This window comes from Mastomys coucha, unplaced genomic scaffold (genome assembly GCF_008632895.1).
Source record: "Mastomys coucha isolate ucsf_1 unplaced genomic scaffold, UCSF_Mcou_1 pScaffold6, whole genome shotgun sequence".
Taxonomy (NCBI): domain Eukaryota; kingdom Metazoa; phylum Chordata; class Mammalia; order Rodentia; family Muridae; genus Mastomys; species Mastomys coucha.
Window position 1 is genome coordinate 66,242,886 of NW_022196912.1, and position 18,663 is coordinate 66,261,548.

The 18,663-nt window shown below is 37.7% G+C and overlaps 1 protein-coding gene across 5 annotated transcripts in view; it reads left to right on the forward strand.

Moving 5' to 3' along the window:
* G2e3 (G2/M-phase specific E3 ubiquitin protein ligase) overlaps window positions 1–18,663 on the forward strand; it is a 34,431-nt gene that overhangs the window by 10,763 nt on the left and 5,005 nt on the right. For all 5 annotated transcript variants that reach the window (XM_031356965.1, XM_031356963.1, XM_031356966.1 and 2 more), the window contains exons 5-13: window positions 3,909–4,033; window positions 5,072–5,237; window positions 8,030–8,136; window positions 8,896–9,012; window positions 11,102–11,226; window positions 11,333–11,462; window positions 13,402–13,709; window positions 15,889–16,070; window positions 16,930–17,102. In XM_031356965.1, the coding sequence (XP_031212825.1) occupies window positions 3,909–4,033; window positions 5,072–5,237; window positions 8,030–8,136; window positions 8,896–9,012; window positions 11,102–11,226; window positions 11,333–11,462; window positions 13,402–13,709; window positions 15,889–16,070; window positions 16,930–17,102 (1,433 nt within the window). The remainder of the gene's footprint in view (window positions 1–3,908; window positions 4,034–5,071; window positions 5,238–8,029; window positions 8,137–8,895; window positions 9,013–11,101; window positions 11,227–11,332; window positions 11,463–13,401; window positions 13,710–15,888; window positions 16,071–16,929; window positions 17,103–18,663) is intronic.

The following is an 18,663-nucleotide window of genomic DNA, read 5'->3' on the forward strand; positions in this document are numbered from 1 at the left end:
CCTTTTTTGTACCAATAGCTGCAATGAAGTATAGTCTGTTTGGTCTCAGTAGAAATAATGAGAGTTAAAGACTGAAAAAGTTGAAAATACTAGAAGTTCTTTTCGAGGAATGTGATACTAGATGCAGATTTTTATAGTAAACAGCTTAGATGTGATCATTTACCATTTTGCTCATTTCAAAGCAAAGAGTACTAAAATATTGTAGTTCAGGAACTCAAAGGTTGTCACAAAAACACTGAAGTCACTTAGACTAATGACAACAGTTAAATTAGTATAGAGAAGGCCTTTGACTCAAGTTCCAAAGTCTTGTGCTGGAGGGAAGACTGGGTAATGGGAGGCGAGGTGTCATTAGTTACAAATGACCTAGTGTGTGATGCCCTGCAATCTCCAACACAGCCTGGTTCTTCCTCCCAGCCCCATTCTCGCAGAAATAAGACTCAGACTCAAAATATATTTACAAAACTTTGTTCTTAGTGCTAGGCTCTTCTCTTACTAGAATCATAACTTAAGATAAACTTAATCCATTTATTTTACTCGACATTCTGCTGTGTCTGGTTCCCTGTCTCAGGTACCATGCGTCTGTCTCCTCTCATTTCTTGGGCAGGCAGCTCTCCTACTTGGCTCTATCCCAGACTCCTTTCTCTTTCCTGGATGTACCACCGCTATTTCCTGCCTAAGCCATAAGCCATAGGCTTTTTTATTGCCAGGTGATGCATCCATAGAACACACGGTGTATTCTCTCTACAAAGTAGTATGTTTCTGTCCCCTGTCACTGTAGTCCATCTCAGTGTGGGCCAGTTGTGGAAAGTAAGGTTGCTGGGAAAATAAAGCAGTGTCACTCATAAAAACTTAACACAGAATGCATAGAGAGGAAGCCTTTATTTGCTGGAGACAGTCACTTTTTAAGATGTCACATGTAAAAACATTGGGTGAAATAGAGGATCTGGGGCTCTAGAGGAACAATCTCTGAATGGTTCCAATAAGCCAAAGGACTTGGTCGGGATATAATATCACCATCCTTAACCTCTCAGGAGACAGCTATATCAGGCTCCTATCAGCAAGCACTTGCTGGCATCCACAATAGTGTCTGGGTTTGGTGACTGTATGTATATGGGATAGATCCTTAGGTGGAGCAGTCTCTGGATGGCCTTTCCTTCAGTCTCTGCTCCACAGTTTGTCTCCGTAAATCCTTCCATGGTTATTTTGTTCCCCCTTCTAAGAAGGATCAAAGTATTTACACTTTGGTCTTCCTTTATTTATATTTCAAAATGTATCTTGGGTACTCTGAGCTTCTGGGCTAATATCGACTTATCAGAGAGTTCATACCATGTGTGTTCTTTTGTGATTGGGTTACCTCACTCAGGATGATATCCTCCAGATCCATTCATTGGCCTAAGAATTTCATAAATTCATTGTTTTTAATAGCTGAGTAGTACTCCATTGTGTAAATGTACCACATTTTCTGTATCCATTCCTCTGTTGAGGGATATCTGGGTTGTTTCCAGTTTCTGGCTATTATAAATAAGGCTGCTATGAACATGGTGGAGCATGTGTCCTTCTTACATGTTGCAGTATCTTCTGGGTATATGCCCAGGAGTGGTATTGCTGGGTCTTCAGGTAGTACTATGTCCAGTTTTCTGAAGAACCACCAAGCTAATTTCCAGAGTGGTTGTACCAGCTTGCAATCCCACCAGCAATGAAGGAGTGTTCCTCTTTCTCCACAACCTCTCCAGCATCTGCTGTCTCCTCTGAGTTTTTGATCTTAGCCATTGTGACTGGTGTGAGGTAGAATCTCAGGATTGTTTTGATTTGCATTTCCCTGATGACTAAGGATGTTGAACATTTCTTTAGGTGCTTCTCAGCCATTCGGTATTGAGAATTCTTTGTTTAGCTCTGTACCCCATTTTTAATAGGGTTATTTGGTTCTCTGGAATCTTAACTTCTTGAGTTCTTTGTATATATTGGATATTAGCCCTCTACCAGATGTAGGATTGGTAAAGATCTTTTCCCAATTTGTTGGTTGCCATTCTGTCCTATTGACAGTTTCCTTTGCCTTACAGAAGCTTTGCAGTTTTATGAGGTCCCATTTGTCAATTCTTGATCTTAGCGCATAAGCCATTAGTGTTCTGTTCAGGAATTTTTCCCCTGTGCCCATGTGTTCGAGGCTCTTCCCCACTTTCCCCTCTATAAGTTTCAGTGTATCTGGTTTTATGTGGAGGTCCTTGATCCACTTGGACTCGAGCTTTGTTCAAGGAGATTAGAATGGATCTATTTGCATCCTTCTACATGCTGACCGCCAGTTGAGCCAGCACCATTTGTCTGAGAGACTCTGCCAGTGCCTGATAAATACTGACGTATGCTCACACCCATCCATTGGACTGGGCACAGGGTCCCCAATGGAGGAGCTAGAGAAGGGACCCAAGGAGCTGAAGGGGTTTGCAGCCCCATAGGAGGAACAACAATATGAACTAACAAGTACCCTTAGAGCTTCCAGGGAATAAACCACCAATCAAAGAGTACACATTGTGGGACTCATGGTGGGGCTCCAGCTGTATATGTAGCAGAGGATGGCCTAGTCGGTCATCAATGGGAGGAGAGGACCTCCTTGGTCCTGTGAAGGCTCTATGCCCCCGTGTAGGGGAATGTCAGGGCCAGGAAGCGGGGAATGTCAGGGCCAGGAAGCGGGAGAGGATGGGTTGGTGGGCAGGGGGAAGAGGGAGTGAATAGGGGGTTTTTCGGAGGGGTTGCCAGGAAAAGGGAGAACATTTGAAATCTAAATAAAATATCTAATAATAATAATAATAATAAAGATTCCTTACCCTCTTAATAATAGCAAACTTTGAATTAAGGGGAGTCTCTTCCTTACAAGTTTTTGTAGCTGCCAGGGTTTTTTTTTTTTGTTTTTTTTGTTTTTGTTTTTTTTTTTTGTTGTTGTTTTTCGAGACAGGGTTTCTCTGTATAGCCTTTGCTGTCCTGGAACTCACTCTGTAGACCAGGCTGGCCTTGAACTCAGAAATCCACCTGTCTCTGCCTCCCAAGTGCTGGGACTAAAGGCGTGCACCACCACTGCCTGGCGCCAGTTTTCTTAATATATCCAAGTGCTCTGAGTACACTGTGAACCTTTGGGAATATTTTCACCTGAGAGGAGTGCTCCCACACCAGAAAAAGGTGTCAGATCCCATTACAAATGGTTGTGAGCACCATGTGGTTGCTGGGAATTATAAAACTCAGGACCTCTGAAAGAGCAGTACTCTTAACTGCTGAGCAATCTCTCAAGCCTTGGTGTATTTTATCTTTAATTTCCATGATCCCACCTTTTGTTGAGTGAAGGTTCTCAAGACAGAAACCCAGGGACTGGAAATGAAATAGAGACTGGAGGAGTGCAGCTTTCTGGCTTGCTGCCCATGGCTTGTTCAGCCCGCTTTCCTATACAGCCCAGGACCAGCCCAGCCACAGTAGATGGAGATCCCACACACCCATCACTGATGGTGAAAATGCCCCCACAGACTTGCCTACAGGCCAATCTGATGGAGGCATTTTTTTAAGATTTATTTATTATTATACATAAGTACAGTATAGCTAACTTCAGACACACCAGAAGAGGGTGTCAGATCTCATTGCGGTTGGTGGTGAGTCACCATGTGATTGCTGGGATTTGAACTCAGGATCTTCGGAAGAGCAGTCAGTGCTCTTACCCAGTGAGCCATTTCGCCAGCCCGGAGGCATTTTCTTAATCTGAGGCTCCTTTTCTCTATTCTGTGTCAAAGTGACAAAAAAGGGAAAACCTACCCAACGCAGATCAAAACTTTGTCATTTGGGTTAGGATAGAATATACCTTAGCAATAATTTTCAGCAAGGAGCACTCATTTTATCAAACTATAGTACTGAAAGTTTTCATATTTCTCTAGAAGTGTGCCGTTTGTAAGAAGAATGGTGCTTCCATTGGATGTGTGGTTCCCCAGTGTAAACGAAGTTATCACTTGCCTTGTGGACTTCAGAAAGAATGTATTTTCCAGTTCACTGACAATTTTGCGTGAGTTATTTAACTGCTAATTAAATATTAAATATGAGGCGCTAGAATAATGATTCAGCAATTAAGAACACTGAGTGCTCTTCCTGGGGACCCAGGCTTGGCTTCCAGCATCCATCTGGCATCTGGAAACTGTTTGAAACTTTCATTCTTGTTACAGAATGATGAGAAATGTCCCAAAGATATTGTTCCCATGTAAAATTACTTTTTAAAGTTGTACTGAATTTATACATACATATTACATATGCAAGATACATAAGGTGTATGTGTGAATATGTACTTGTATATAATATTATATTGTATTGCATATGATTTCCTCTAGAGTTAATACTATCTGGTAAAACTTGAGTTGCAAGGTCTGAGATGGACCCCAAGATTGTTATTCACAATCAACTTTCAGCTCTAGGATGAACTTTTGATTTATATTTCTGTGAAACATTTTATATTACACAGTTCAGAAATTAAATTGCCCTATAAACTTTGTTGAGTTTTAAAAAAATAAAATTTGCTATGGCATACCCCCTGAGTACAGCTTCAAACATGAAGATTTTGTGAATTTTGACATTTGGTACTATGAGTATTTCTTGAGTTTTTCATATTTCTATTTATATAATGGTTAGGCAAAATGATATAAAAACAAGCCTTAGGAAATACAAAGGAAAGAAGTAGATTAGGAAGAGTTCGTTACTTACATGTGACGTGTCACATGATGGATGTTGTTAACATCTTGTAAGTTAGGTGATACAGAATTCAGTAGTGTGTACTCCTGGTTATGAGGTCCAATAGACTCTGCTACTAATTAGCACAGTAGTCTGTCCTCTGACAGAACACAAGGGTAAATGTACTCTATTACTAGCAAAATATTGATACTAGTCTGTGAGGAAGTCTTACTACCCAAAGCTTGTTTCCTTGTTTCCGAGTATTTGACTTTCCTTGATCATAGGGTGTTAGACTATAGGGCCACATTTGTGAAACAGAAGAGATTGTTAACTGAGTTGTTTTTCTCTTCCTTATATATTCTTAAAAAATTTCTGCTTTTAGGTCATTTTGCTGGAAACATCGACCGGTTCAAGCAATTACAACTAATAAATATAGTAGCTCTTTACCATGTACTATTTGTTTGGAATTTGTCGAGCCTATTCCTACTTATAACATATTACAAAGTCCCTGTTGTAAGAATGCTTGGTTTCATAGAGACTGTTTACAGGTAAGATAGCTTTTTAATCTTTGTCTCTATAATATAAAATTTATTGCTTGTCAGTTTGAATTTTAATCTAGTGTCACGAAATAAAATATCATAAAATATCAGTATTACTCTCTTGGAGCCTATTATACTCTTGGAAGCTCTGTTCTCACTTCTTAATAAATCTGTGTTTGCTCTGCTCAAAGAAACAGTATCATAAAACCAATATTGGGGCCAGAGAAGTAGTTTAGAGGTCTATTTCTTGCCTAGTGTGCATAAGGCCCCTAGGTTTAATACTCACTGAAAACAATCAGGTGGACTACATATCCAACTTGATTGAATGCCTTTATTTAGAACATTCTGAAATATTTTGAAAGAAATCCCAATTATTTAGTATTGTATAGAAAGTGCTGTTAGTCAAAACCAGGCCAAATAACAAAGATTTACTTAACTTTTTAAATTGCTTTGTAAAGCTTACATTTTAGTTTGTTTAGTAAAATAAATGGTTTTGGTTATTAATTGTCCAAAAACATTCAAAGTTATCAGATGTTAAGTTGCCTTATATTTCAAAAAAGACAAATGAAGCTTGTCTGATTTCTGTTTTTTTTGTTTTTTTTTTAATAGCCCCTTAAACTTTTATTCTTCGGTTATTCAGTTAAAGGTGATAATTTGGAGCCTATTTTCTTGGAAATGTTTGTTAACTCTCCCGTACAAATGTATGTTCTAGAGAACAGTTAATCATCATCATGATATGCAATTTAATTTCATGTAAGAGCCTTTTAAAAAATAATATTTCTTAAATATTTGTATTTAATTGACTTTAATTATTGATGAGTTTGTCTTAATTTTATAAAGATTTGCTTTGTATTTGTTAGTAATAAAGTAGAGGGAGTCCTTAGATTTCATGAGTTTTAATGAGCTCTCTTTCATTTAAAACTAGAAACATTGGACTAGGATCTGATAGCTCATTATAGAATGCCTGTCTGTCTGCCCCCCCCCCCCACTGACACATAAACAGAGACAGTACTATGTGGGGAGAGGGAGGCAGACCCTAGAAATAATGCTAACAAAAAACTGCTGTTTTAAAAACATTAATTCAGAATTGTATAGAAACTTGACTATTAATTACATAATGTCAGTAGCAGTTGCTATAATTAGAATACCCTAGTTCTTCAGTCACTTTCTCTAGCAAGACTTATAGAGATTTTTCCACTCTTGATTCCAGAGCCTAACTAAAATCTGAACTATACTCACTCTGGCTTATAGTATATGGCTAAACAATATTTCTGATTACTTTGATTACTACATATAGAAATTTTGTGAAAAGAGACTAGATATTAAAATGAAAAGAGTGCTACTTATTCAGTTAGGATTTCTGTCAGGGTTTGGTATCCTCTAAGTGTTTTGGGCTAGCTGGTCAGCAGATTTTGTCTCTGGGTTTGTTTCTGTTTGTGTCCTTTTCTACCAGGTATGTCTTTATATCAAACCCCATCTTTAGTAAGATACCGGCTTCTGTCTGCAATGTTACTCCAGCAATGTAATACTTTGCTCTGTGTGTGTATTATTTGCCCACAATTCTCCTTCCTTCTTTAGCATCCATCAGCTGTCCCTTCAGCTGTATCAGTCCAGCTGATACTGTGTGTCCTTCTCTGTTGTAACTGCCCACTTGCTTCTCTAAACTACCGATTGGACTTCTAGGTATATTATTTCCTATCAGTTATGCTATTCTTTTTTGTTTTGTTTTGTTTTGTATTTTTTCAAGACAGATTTTCTCTGTATAGCTCGTTTGTCCTGGAACTCACTGTGTAGACCAGGCTGGCCACGAACTCAGAAATCCGCCTGCCTCTGCCTCCCAAGTGCTGGGATTAAAGGCATGCGCCACCACTGCCCGACTCAGTTATTCTATTCTTAAAGTACATTCTTTCTTCTGCATTTCACCTGCTTAATCTTATTAATAGTTCAATTTGCCCAGAATGTCATATCAAGATATATAATCAATTATAATTTTCCTAATTGGATGTTCTCTGTTTTTCCATGGATATGGTCCTTGAAATGCCTTCCTATTTTCCTCTGCTTCTTCTAAATGGTTTTTTTTCTTTTTCTTCATGTCTATACTTTTTCTTTAAAAAATGGCAATTTTAAAGTCAAGCATGTCAGCATAGTAGTACTAGACAGTAACTTCAACATAAGCATTTCTGGGGTGGTAGTGGAAGGGTTCAGAGAGAGATTCTTGGAATTCATTTCCCAAATCAATCTAGCTGAACAAATGAAAAGCCTGACTTCAACCTCTGACCTCCACATGCACACCCATGCATACCCTGGAAGACATACATAACACTACACACACATATGAATAACACTTTTACGTACACTATAGATATACTATTGGTAGATATCAGATTCTGAGCAGGAAGCAGCTGCTCCAGGATCCAGGCTCCTGCCCTAAATTTCTTCCCTCGTGATGGTGTGACCTAGGAGCTGTAAGACAAAATAAAAATAAACCCTTTTCTCCCGATGTTGATGTTCATGAGTGTTTTCTCATAGCGACAGAAAGCAAACTAGAATAGTCTTAAAGCTTAAGAAAGTAAATTGGTAACTGCTGAAAAGGCAAGAATCATATATTCATGAGATGTTTTTTAAACTAAAGAAAGTTGTCTTTGTTTAGTGTGGCTCTGCTTATAGTTCTAAGAAGCACTATTTGCACAGCAAATAGTCTCATGATACAAGAAGGCAAAGAGCATATTCTATTAGTTATTTACTTCACAGCGTGATGAGAGATGCATTGCTAACAATAGAGCTTCCCTTTTTTGCTGTAGATTCAAGCAATAAATGCAGGAGTGTTTTTCTTTAGATGTACACTCTGCAATAATAGCGACATCTTTCAGAAAGAGATGCTGAGGATGGGAATTCATATTCCTGAAAAGTGAGTAACATTTGACTTTTTGACCAAAAAGCATTTAAATGTATTTACTAATACTAACAATAGTCTGATAGTGATTATGTCTGATAATGTCTGATTAGTGATTGTGGCTAAGTAGCCATGTCATATTGGATCAAGTGCCTTCTTCCAGATGGTCAGCTTTTGGAGAACAGGCACTAGAATGTCAATATATAGTTAGATGCTGTGTCTCAGTCAAGTCCAGTCTGGGTGATTTGTATAGTATCTTCAAGTGATCTAAGCTAGCCTAAATGGGTTTAAAATAGAAAAGGAGAATTTTAGTAAGGCCAGAAGGAGAGAAATCTTGAGTAGTGATAGTAAACGTGAAAGTAAAAATTGGATGCCAGTCCTTGAGAGGCTGAGGGTTTACAGGCCAGCATGGGCTGGGCACTGAGTTCCAGGCTTGCCCAGGCTACATGGTCTTGGGGCAGAGAGAGTGGGAGAAAGAAACACCAAACAAACATACATAGTCCCAGCACTTGAAGCTGGAGAAAAACTTGAATTTGAAGCTAGCCTAGAGTATACCAACACAAATTGAAATACTAGAGAAATGTATGTTTTAGAAAGTTTTTCAACTTCTCACATAGTATTTGAAAAGTTGACTGTGAAATTGAATGTAAGATAAATTAACATAATGGATTTCTGTGCTGAAGAGATCAGCCTAAAAATGCTAACTTTAATCCTTGATTCTAAATTATCAATTCTGTTAAACCAAAGCACACTTTATATCTTATTTCATTTTAGAGATGCATCCTGGGAATTAGAAGAAAATGCGTATCAAGAGCTGTTGCAGAGCCATGAACGCTGTGATGTTCGAAGATGTCACTGCAAAAAAGGCAGAGACTACAACGAACCTAATAGGTATTTTTGCAAGTTGTATTATGTTTAGTTGTTCCTCCTCTCAGACTTAGCTAAGAATGTCGCTTTCCTAGTGAGTTAGTGAAGGCTAGAGGTTTTGACTTAAGAGTAAGCATGTTTATTAAGTGTGTATGTTACAGTGAAATTTTTGTAGTCAGTATAGAAACTTTTTTTGTCAATTTTCATGAGGCTATTCCAAGTTGAAGGGTTGTTGTAAGTGTAATTGCACACAGAGTTCCTGTAACAATACACCGAAGATGGCTCAGAGGCTAAAGTTCCAGAACTAGGTCCTTGTGACTGATTTCTCAAGAGTGTTGTCTGGAAATGATGCAGGTGACTGTCTCGTCACCGTGTCCTCCTGGTTTTCTCTCTTATCTGTGGCTTATCACTCTCTCTAAAAAATATGTTATTGTTCCTGTTCATGTAATCTTCCTTATCATAAGAGGCTTAGAGTGTAGAAGACTTGTTTTTTCGTAAAAAGTGATTCTCATGTATCAAGTAGTGGATATGAAGAATCTCTGAGCACTGGCCAGCTTTTGAAGCAGCTCGTCTAACAGAGGTCCCCTAATTTGCATCTACTATTTGATTACTATCATGGTTTAACCTTTTGTCTTGCAATACAAACAGCCATTACCTAATGCTTGCCTTTATAATTGTACACTTTTCATTCCAAGGATAAAAGGCAGCTTAGTGTAGTAGCTGGAGCAAGGTTCTAAAATCAAGGTAAATTGGGTGGTAAACCTTACTCTAAGGCATGCAGCAGTGTATAAGCTTAGGGAAACTAGCCTCTGGGATTAGGTTTCCTCCTCTTGAAGAACAGTGCTTCTTTACATTTTCAAAGCTGTGAGAGTCTTAAAGAGGGCCTTGTATGTAATAAACACTTATTTTCACTGTCTTCTTCCTCATTGTGAGTGGGCAGAACGGCTTTGTAGAAGAGAGTCAGGCACCGATGCCCTATCCATCCACACTCTCGGGAGAACATGCCCACACATACAGCTGTGGGAGGATATCTAGCACATAACTGCCACCAATATCTTCACATATTCAGGGAATATATTTGTTTCTGTGCAAAAGATTGTGTACTCATTCCCACACAATGTGAAAGAAACTTCCTGCCCAGTACCTTTATGTGTGTTGGATAGTTTTATGTCAACTTGGCACAAGCTAGTCCTCTGAGAGGAGAGAAACACAATACAATACAATGCTCCATGTGGATGGACTGCCCTTGGACTGGTGGTCCTGGGTTCTATATGAAGGCAGGCTCAGCAAACTAATGGAGAGCAAGCTGGTAAGCAGCACCCCTCCACGGCCTTAGCATCAGTCCTGCCTTTAGGTTCCTGCCCTGAGTTCCTGAACTGTGTTGTCACAGTGATGGGCCCATAAACACTCTCCTCCCAAAGTAATTTTTGGTCATTACAGCAATAGAAACCTTAATATATGCACCTGTGTGGGAATGTATATGGATTGTCATATCACAGGGCACAATGAGAGACAGAGGAGAGGAGCGAGAATATGAATATGAGCCAGGAACAAACTCTGGATTGTGCTGGACTGCACAGAACCTGAAGTATCAGAGCAAGCGTTTTGACTTGTTTAGTTTAGGATGTACTGTGTACTTTGATACTGCAGGACAGATACTGCCACTACTCGATACTTCCGTATCAGACATAGTGGACAGCAGTCTCTGTAAACATACTGTTGCAAATGTCAAGGAAAATATTTGTCTGTTTATCATAAGCCTTTCTGATAACTACATTCTGTATATAAAATATCTGTATGTTGATATTAGTTTAGGTTTTTAAGTTAAGGATGTTTAGAGGAAGAGATTACAAACTTAAATGAGAGCGAATACTTTAGAGTCAGGTGTGGTGAGATACATCCGGGGAAAAATGGCCAGCCTGGGCTGCATAATGATTCCTAAGTCAGTCAGTAGTTCAAAGGGGGAAATGAAATATTGGGGTATAGTCTTTTTCTTCCTTTGGTAGATTGGTTGTGCTTTATGGCAGAAGGCTGAACTTGCGGCACAGCTAGTGATCTGAATGTACTCCAGCACTAACAGAACATATGTATATACTTTTCTTTATGTCCTCAGCAAATGGGAAGTAAAACGATGTCAGTGTTGTGGTTCTAGTGGAACACACTTAGCCTGTTCCTCCCTACAGTCTTGGGAACAAAATTGGGAGTGTTTGGAGTGTAGAAGAATTACCAACACTTCAGGTAATAAATCGTTTGTAATTTTGAATAAAGTTGCATTTGTTCAAGTGCTTGCTGAAATGTTTTGCCTATGTTTCTATTGAGCTAACTTCAAGATTTAAATATGTAGATTTCCAAAAGGCCCCCAAACACCCATTAGCCAACTCTACTAATGTGACAGTTACTGACTGCTTGTTGGAAGAGTCATCACCTAAGATTCCCAGACAGTCAACTGTAGCCCAGCATAAAGAACTACTGAGGTATGTATTTTAAATTTTAGAAAAAACAAAATCACTTTGAAGAAAGTTTTGACTTCAAATTCCAATCAGACATGGGCTATTATTGGCTGATCATGCAATTGTTTAGAAGAATGAATTTTCAAACTCTAGGACCCAACATGGGATACATGAAGGCAGGGAAAGGCAGGAGGAAATAAAGTAGCTGGGAGTGGTCACATAGCTATAGTTTGAATTGGAGACCAGCCTGAGACATGAGAATCTGTATCCTAAAGGAAGGGAGGAAGTGAGGAGGAGGAGTGAAGGGAGGGAACGGGGGAAACACAAACTAGCAGGCTACTTCAATCAACTGGAGTGTTAGTCTTCTATACCGAGCCATAGGACAAATAGTTTTAAAGAAACTATTATAGAAAATATCTTTACAACATTACTTAATTCCAGACTAAACAAGAAATTCAGTTCCCAAGCACAACATGTCCTTCTAGAAAAAGAGTCCTGTTTAACACAAAGGTTGTTTTTTTATGCTGTAACCCATTGCTTGCTTTATATGTAGTCAACATCAGGAGCTTTAAATGTCAGCTCTTGCCTGGCGGTAGTGGTGCACGTCTTTAATCCCAGCACTTGGGAGGCAGAGGCAGGCGGATTTCTGAGTTTGAAGCCAGCCTGGTCTACAAAGTGAGCTCCAGGACAGCCAGGGCTATACAGAGAAACCCTGTCTCGAAAAACCAAAAAAAAAAAAAAAAAATCAGCTCTTTGCCTTTAGAAACTCAAGTCTTACCTGTAAATATTATTGTGCTTATTTTTACTTCCACAAAGCTCTAAACTAAGTAATTCTTATAATCATGCATAAACATTAAAAAAAAACTAGAATTAAGTTTTATATTTTATCAGGTATGTTTTTATGGTTATGATTTTTAACTTTGCACAACCAGAAAAAAGTTGGAGTCTTACTTTGCACTGTAGAAAAATGTAACTGTGCATGAAGTTCTTTGTTGTAAAAAAGGCTTTAAAATACAAGAAAGGGATTTTTTGAAAATATTTCATAATTCTGTTTGCAGAAAAGTAGAATATTAGATACTTGCCAAAAAAGTGAATTACTAATTCAACTGAAAAACTAACTTTATAATAAATTGTTAAAGTACTTTTATATTAAAATGGTTCATTGTCTTATATTCATATAGTTTGAAAAATAATTTTGATGTTTAGATTTCCAAAGATGTTGCACTAGAGAAACTTGATTGCTTGTTTCTGTTTTAATGTCCAGTCATATGCTTGAAGAGCAACATTAACATTCTTAAGGAGTAAGAACACAACTGTTACAATAAAATGTGTGTGCAGTGTTTGGGGTAAGACTGTTACAGAAAGATGATCTGTGTACATTGAGTCCATTACATCACCTGCTGATGGAAAACCTGAGGCAGGAAAAAGCTAACTCATGTGACTCATGGATGTTAGTACACATCCTGATTGTGCAGGTGGACCTGGGTCTCAAGGATGTGCATTTGTAACTAGTTCGTAGATGATGCTATTGCTCTAGGACCCCACTTTAAGAACTGTTGATCTAGATTGTCTAGACTAAAAGATATTTAAGGTAATGTAAATTTGTTAATAATATTAGCTGTATTAGCCGTTAAAGCTTCATTATAGATAATTGTTTTAGTTATTGGCAAGGAAGGAAGCAAGAATTCAAACATTATACCCTTAAATCTGAGTCCATACTAGACAGTCAAATAATCTTCAACATTGCTGTAAATGATCATAAGTTTGTAGATAGTTATAATGGGTGAATTTAAAAGTAGATAATCAGATAAATGTTTTTGGTTTTGGTTCCAGTATTATAAAAAATAGTATCATTTAAAAATTAAAAACTGAACAAAACAAACAAACCTATAACTTAATGTTCTGTAACTGCTGTTTCACATAAACTCCTTTAATGTTCTTTATTCAAATCTGTATTTTATAGGCAAGGCAGCAAATTTAGGAGAGACATTTCAACAATATTGATAGAGTTAGGATTCCAAATTAAAAAGAGAGCTAAGAAATTACACATCAACAAAGCCAATGTGTGGAGGAGTGCCTTAGAGCAGTTCCAGAGCCAGAAGTTTAACCCTTCATACTCCATTGAAGTAGTGTATGTTAATGGCAATGATGAGGTTGGAAGCAAGCATCTTGGATCAAAGCAGGAATTTCTGAGTCACTTAATGCACCATCTTGAGAATTCATCAGTGTTTGAAGGGTCCTTGGCAAAGAACTTGTCTCTAAATTCTCAAGGTAATTATTTTTTTTATTATACACACTGAAGGTAGCATGCATGTGTAGCCAAAAACAAGGTACTTGGTTTGAATATTCTTTAGGTATATCTGGAATAAATAATTTACATTTGTTGATGAATGAGAAATTGATACTTGTAAAAGTAAAGACTGATGTATATCTGGGTTCGGAGAAATGACTTGGTTAGGATTGCTTGCTGTGCTTGAAATGACCCAAGCTCAATTTGCAGTTCTCACATTAAGAAGCTCACAACTCCAGCTTTAGGGCATCCAACAGCTTTGCCTTCCTTGGGCATCTGAACTCTTACACAGTTTAATTATGCAGGCTCATACTTAAAACATAATTCTTATATCTGTACTATAGTAGTATGCTTAATGATTTCATAATTAAATAGGTTTATTTAGACTTGGTATTTTCTTGAACTTCATTGACTCACATCACCAGGTGAAATGGATAGTTATTTGGGCTTTTGTTCATTCTTCTTAGATTTTTGAGACTGGGTTTCTCTGTATAGCCTTGGCTAACCTGGAACTTGCTCTGTAGACCAGGCTGATCTTGAACTTAAGAGTTCAGGCTACTTCTGCCTCACAAATGGGATTGAAGGCATGTTCATTATTATTAAGCACTTTGTGTTTTTTTATAACATGGACTTTATGTTAAATTTGTTTTATGATTTATGCCTAACTCTCTTTTTTAATGCACTATGTCTCAGGAATGAGGCAAGTGTGGGCTACTGCTCTAGCCTTGGTATACAGGGTTTTCTTTTAACAATCTCATATGTGCCTTTCTATATTTAAGTAAAGATCTATTTTGGTTGAGTAAACACTTGAAAACAATGGGTAACTTGGGGTTTTTTCTAGGAGTTTTTTCTTACAAGGAAATTGAAAAAGAATAAGGAGATTTATTGCATTTTAATTTCTTCCTTTATTATTGCCTGAAGCATATTTTTTTTCTATTTATAAACAACTTAGTTCCACCCCCTCTCTAATGCCTTCCCAAATGATTAGTTGTTACTCAAGGTAGCTTTGGCATAGTGAGTGGAAACCACAGAAATGTAAGCTATAAGATCTGAATTTAAGTCTGTATATATCTGTGTATTGGCACTCACTTTCATGATGAATTACCCTTCCTGGATATAGGTTTCCACCACCACCACCAGCTGGAAAATCTAGCTGTAAATAAGATTATTAATGAAGGTGTAATATTCTAAATGTTACTTAGTAATTGTTTTGAAGAGCTAGCATAATTATAAACTAACATTTACATAGCTTTCTTGCCTATCATAGTTACTGCTAAAACATTTTTAATAACTTTTTTTAAGTGTTTGAAGCTGTGAGTGTGGTATGCTAACATGTAGTGTTGTGTAAATTCCCCTTTTTGTAAGATGATGATATATAACAACAGCCTTAAAAATGCTCATATGCTTCGATTCACTACTACCATATGTGTGCACAGATCCGCTCAGGTCATGAGTTTGGTTGAGCCAGAATATGTAAGATGATAGTGACTGCAACATGTCTCATAGTTCAGTGTGTCTCAGAACCTGGATAGCCAGTAGGAAAGGGTGCTTTGTACTGTAGTACGTTCTATTCTAATGAATGTGTTAATTAGCTCTGGTTTAAGCCTGTTTTGAATAAAGTTAGAAAATTTTACAATATAGAACTTGGGAAAAGTAGTAACACAACTATGTGTATATTTACTCAATAACAGACAAAAGTAAGCCAAGGGATATACATTTACTGAGATACGATTAATTATAATCACATTTTCACAGATTCTCTCATGTGAATGAGTATTTTGTTTGCGTGTGTGTTTGCGCACCACTTCTGTGCCTGTTGCCTGCAGAGGTCAGGAAAGGGCAGCAGATCTCCCTGGATTAGAGTTGGAGGTGATTGGGTGCTACTGTGTAGGGACTGGGGACAGAATCCATGTCTTCTGCCAGTGTCATAACTCCAGCCCCTGGTCATACATGGTTTCTTTTTCCAGAGATTTACATTTTGTTTTACATTGTGTTATTTCTAGCCAAGTGGGATGTTTTAAAATAGATTTCTAGCGAAGGTCTATATACAGGTAGCTTCTCATGGTTATTTTACAAATGTTTAAATTTTAAAATTTCTAGCTGTATGTGTTCATTTTAAATTGTTTGTCTTCTATAGTTTATTTTTATCTGTATTTACAGCTGTGAAAGAGAATCTTTACTATGAAGTTGGCAAAATGCTTGCGGTTTCTTTAGTTCATGGCGGTCCTTCACCTGGTTTCCTTTCTGAAACCTTGTTTAAGTGCCTTGCTTATGGGCCAGAGAATACTCTACCAACTTTGGATGATGTGTCAGACCTTGATGTGGCACAGATGATAATCAAGGTAAGAAGCATATCTGTTTGCTAAAATATAAACTACATTCTAGTTATATTTTAGTATAAGTTATATGTATCCAAAGCGTTCAGAACCAATTCAGAAACCAATATAGCTGGGCATGAACACACCTGTATAAATGTCAATTTAAGACTTCAAGGCTAACCTGAACTGCCCAGTGAGACCTGTTTTAAAAACAACAACCACCAAAAAGGAACATTAAAGTCAGATAACTAGAGATGAATGTTAGGCTAGATTTTAGAGTGGGGACCAGCAAATTATAGTCTGCAGGATTTTCTGGGTGTGGTATGCCTTCATGCCATGGTGCAGAGGTAGATGCCCGAGGGGAATCTGTGGGAATTGGCTTTCTTTTTTAATCCTGTAGTGTCTAGGATGGAAAATGGATATCTCTTATTTCTTGGCATAATTTTATTTTACTCTGTTTTACTAAAGAATTGAATATAGGACTGGAGATAGAGTTCACAGTTACGAGTGCATACAGTGAGCGACCTGGAGCAGTGTGACATACCTTTAATCCCAGCACTTAGATGACAGAAACATGCGGATCCTGTAATTCATGGTCAGCCTGGTCTGCACAGAGAATTCCAAGCCAGCCAAGGGACTGTGTAGTTAAGTCTCAAGAAAAGAGATGATACTGCTTTTGGCAGAAGATCCAAATTAGATCCCAGTGTGCATGCATGTCAGGCAGCTCTCAACCACTCTACAGGCACCTGCTCTTACAAGCACATGCCACACACACATAAAAAAGTTTTTTTTTATTATATAAAATTGAATATAGAATGTGTATCATTAGAATTGTAGCAATCACTGAGAATAAATGGGTAACAGTATATTTTTCCTGTTACAGATAGATACTGCAGCTGATTTAAACATTTTAAAGTCGGTAATAAATGAATACTATAACTACCTAGAGTTTAGTGGATGTTTAAGACTTATGACATCATTAAGTGACAAATACATGTTGGTAAAAGACATCCTTTTTTACCATGTAATTAAGAGAGTCAAAGCACCTTTTGAGAGGTAAGTTGCTTATTTCTCTGTTTCAGATTCTATTAAATATTTATTTGGCAATAAATACATATGTTTAGTTTCAGAGAATATGAATACTATATCAAATACTTTAAATGTTAACCTCTCCTGAATGAGGTCTGTTGTAATTCTGTCCAGAAGTACACAACAGGGTTCCTCAGGGAGGACATCAACACTTCGTCATTAATAATCTTTTTCCTAATAAAACCTCACTTGGTAACCGTTTGAACTATCTCTACTCACTCATGTAGTTGGTATTGAACACCCGCCATCTGTTGGCTAAATAGGAACCAAATACATTTGGCTGTAGCTACATTTTCTTTTTTTTTTTTTTTTTTCTAAAAAAACCAGGCTGTCTTCCAAGCTAAGGATGACTTTGACCTGTGTTATGCCTTCTGCACGTCCCAAGTGCTAAAACAGCAAATACATGCTGTCATATCTGGTCAGTAATCTCAAGTGAATCCTAATACTTGAGGATAATGTAGAATTATGGGCTAACGCAGTGGTTTTCCACCTTCTTGATGCTCCGAGCCTTTAACACAGTTCTTCATGTTGTGCTGACCCACAACTTTAAACTTACTTAATTGCTACTTCTTAACTGTAATTTTGCTACTGTTGTAAATCATAATGTCAATGTCTGCTATCTGATCGCTGTAGAAGTCCCTGCTTGACAACCAGGCTAGAGAAATGGCTCAGCAGCCAAGAACACTAGCTGTTCTTGCCAAGAACACAGGTTTGGTTCCCAGTAATACATGGCCTCTAAACCCCATCTAACATCCTCTTCTGGCCTCTGGGCACTCTATTCACATGGTGCACAGATATACATTTAGGCAAAGCTATCCATATACACAAAAAGAAACCTTTTTTAAACGGATACTGGGGAATTATGAGAACACAATAATTACTGGCTTGATTTATTCAACATTTCATAAACAGCAGTCTCAGAACCAGTAACATGCTGTCAAAATGAAGTTGTTTTCTTTTGTACAGAGATTCACAGTCCTAATATGATTAGTCTCTGGGTAGTACTGTAAACTGAGTATTTCCTTTCAAGCTTTAGTTTTTAATTTTTATTGATTATTGTCAACTTGGACATAGATATATATGGCTATAAAATTCTTAATGTTCCTGTTTTAAATGTAGAAAGTGCAGTATGTTTCTAGCCTATTACCTCTGTCTTCTGTCCCCTTGTCAAATAACCATTTTGTCAATTTGGTGGTTTTTCCTCAGATAGGTGTGTACATGTGTACAAATCTGTGTGTGAGTACAGGCCAGAAGAGGTGGTCAGGGTCCTCTGTCAGTCTCTACCTACTTCTTTGAGGCAGGGTCTCTCTATAAACTTCTCCTAGTCCGCCTCATGTCTCCATCCTCCTGGACTGGAGTTGTAGGCATGTGCAGTTTGCTTGTTACGTGGGTTCTAGGATCTGAACTCCATTCCTGATGATTGCATAACAAAGTCTCTTAACAATTGAGCCAAGGGTTTCTGAGATCGAGCCCAGCCTGGTCTACAGAGTGAGTTCCAGGATAGCTATACAGAGAAACACTGTCTCAA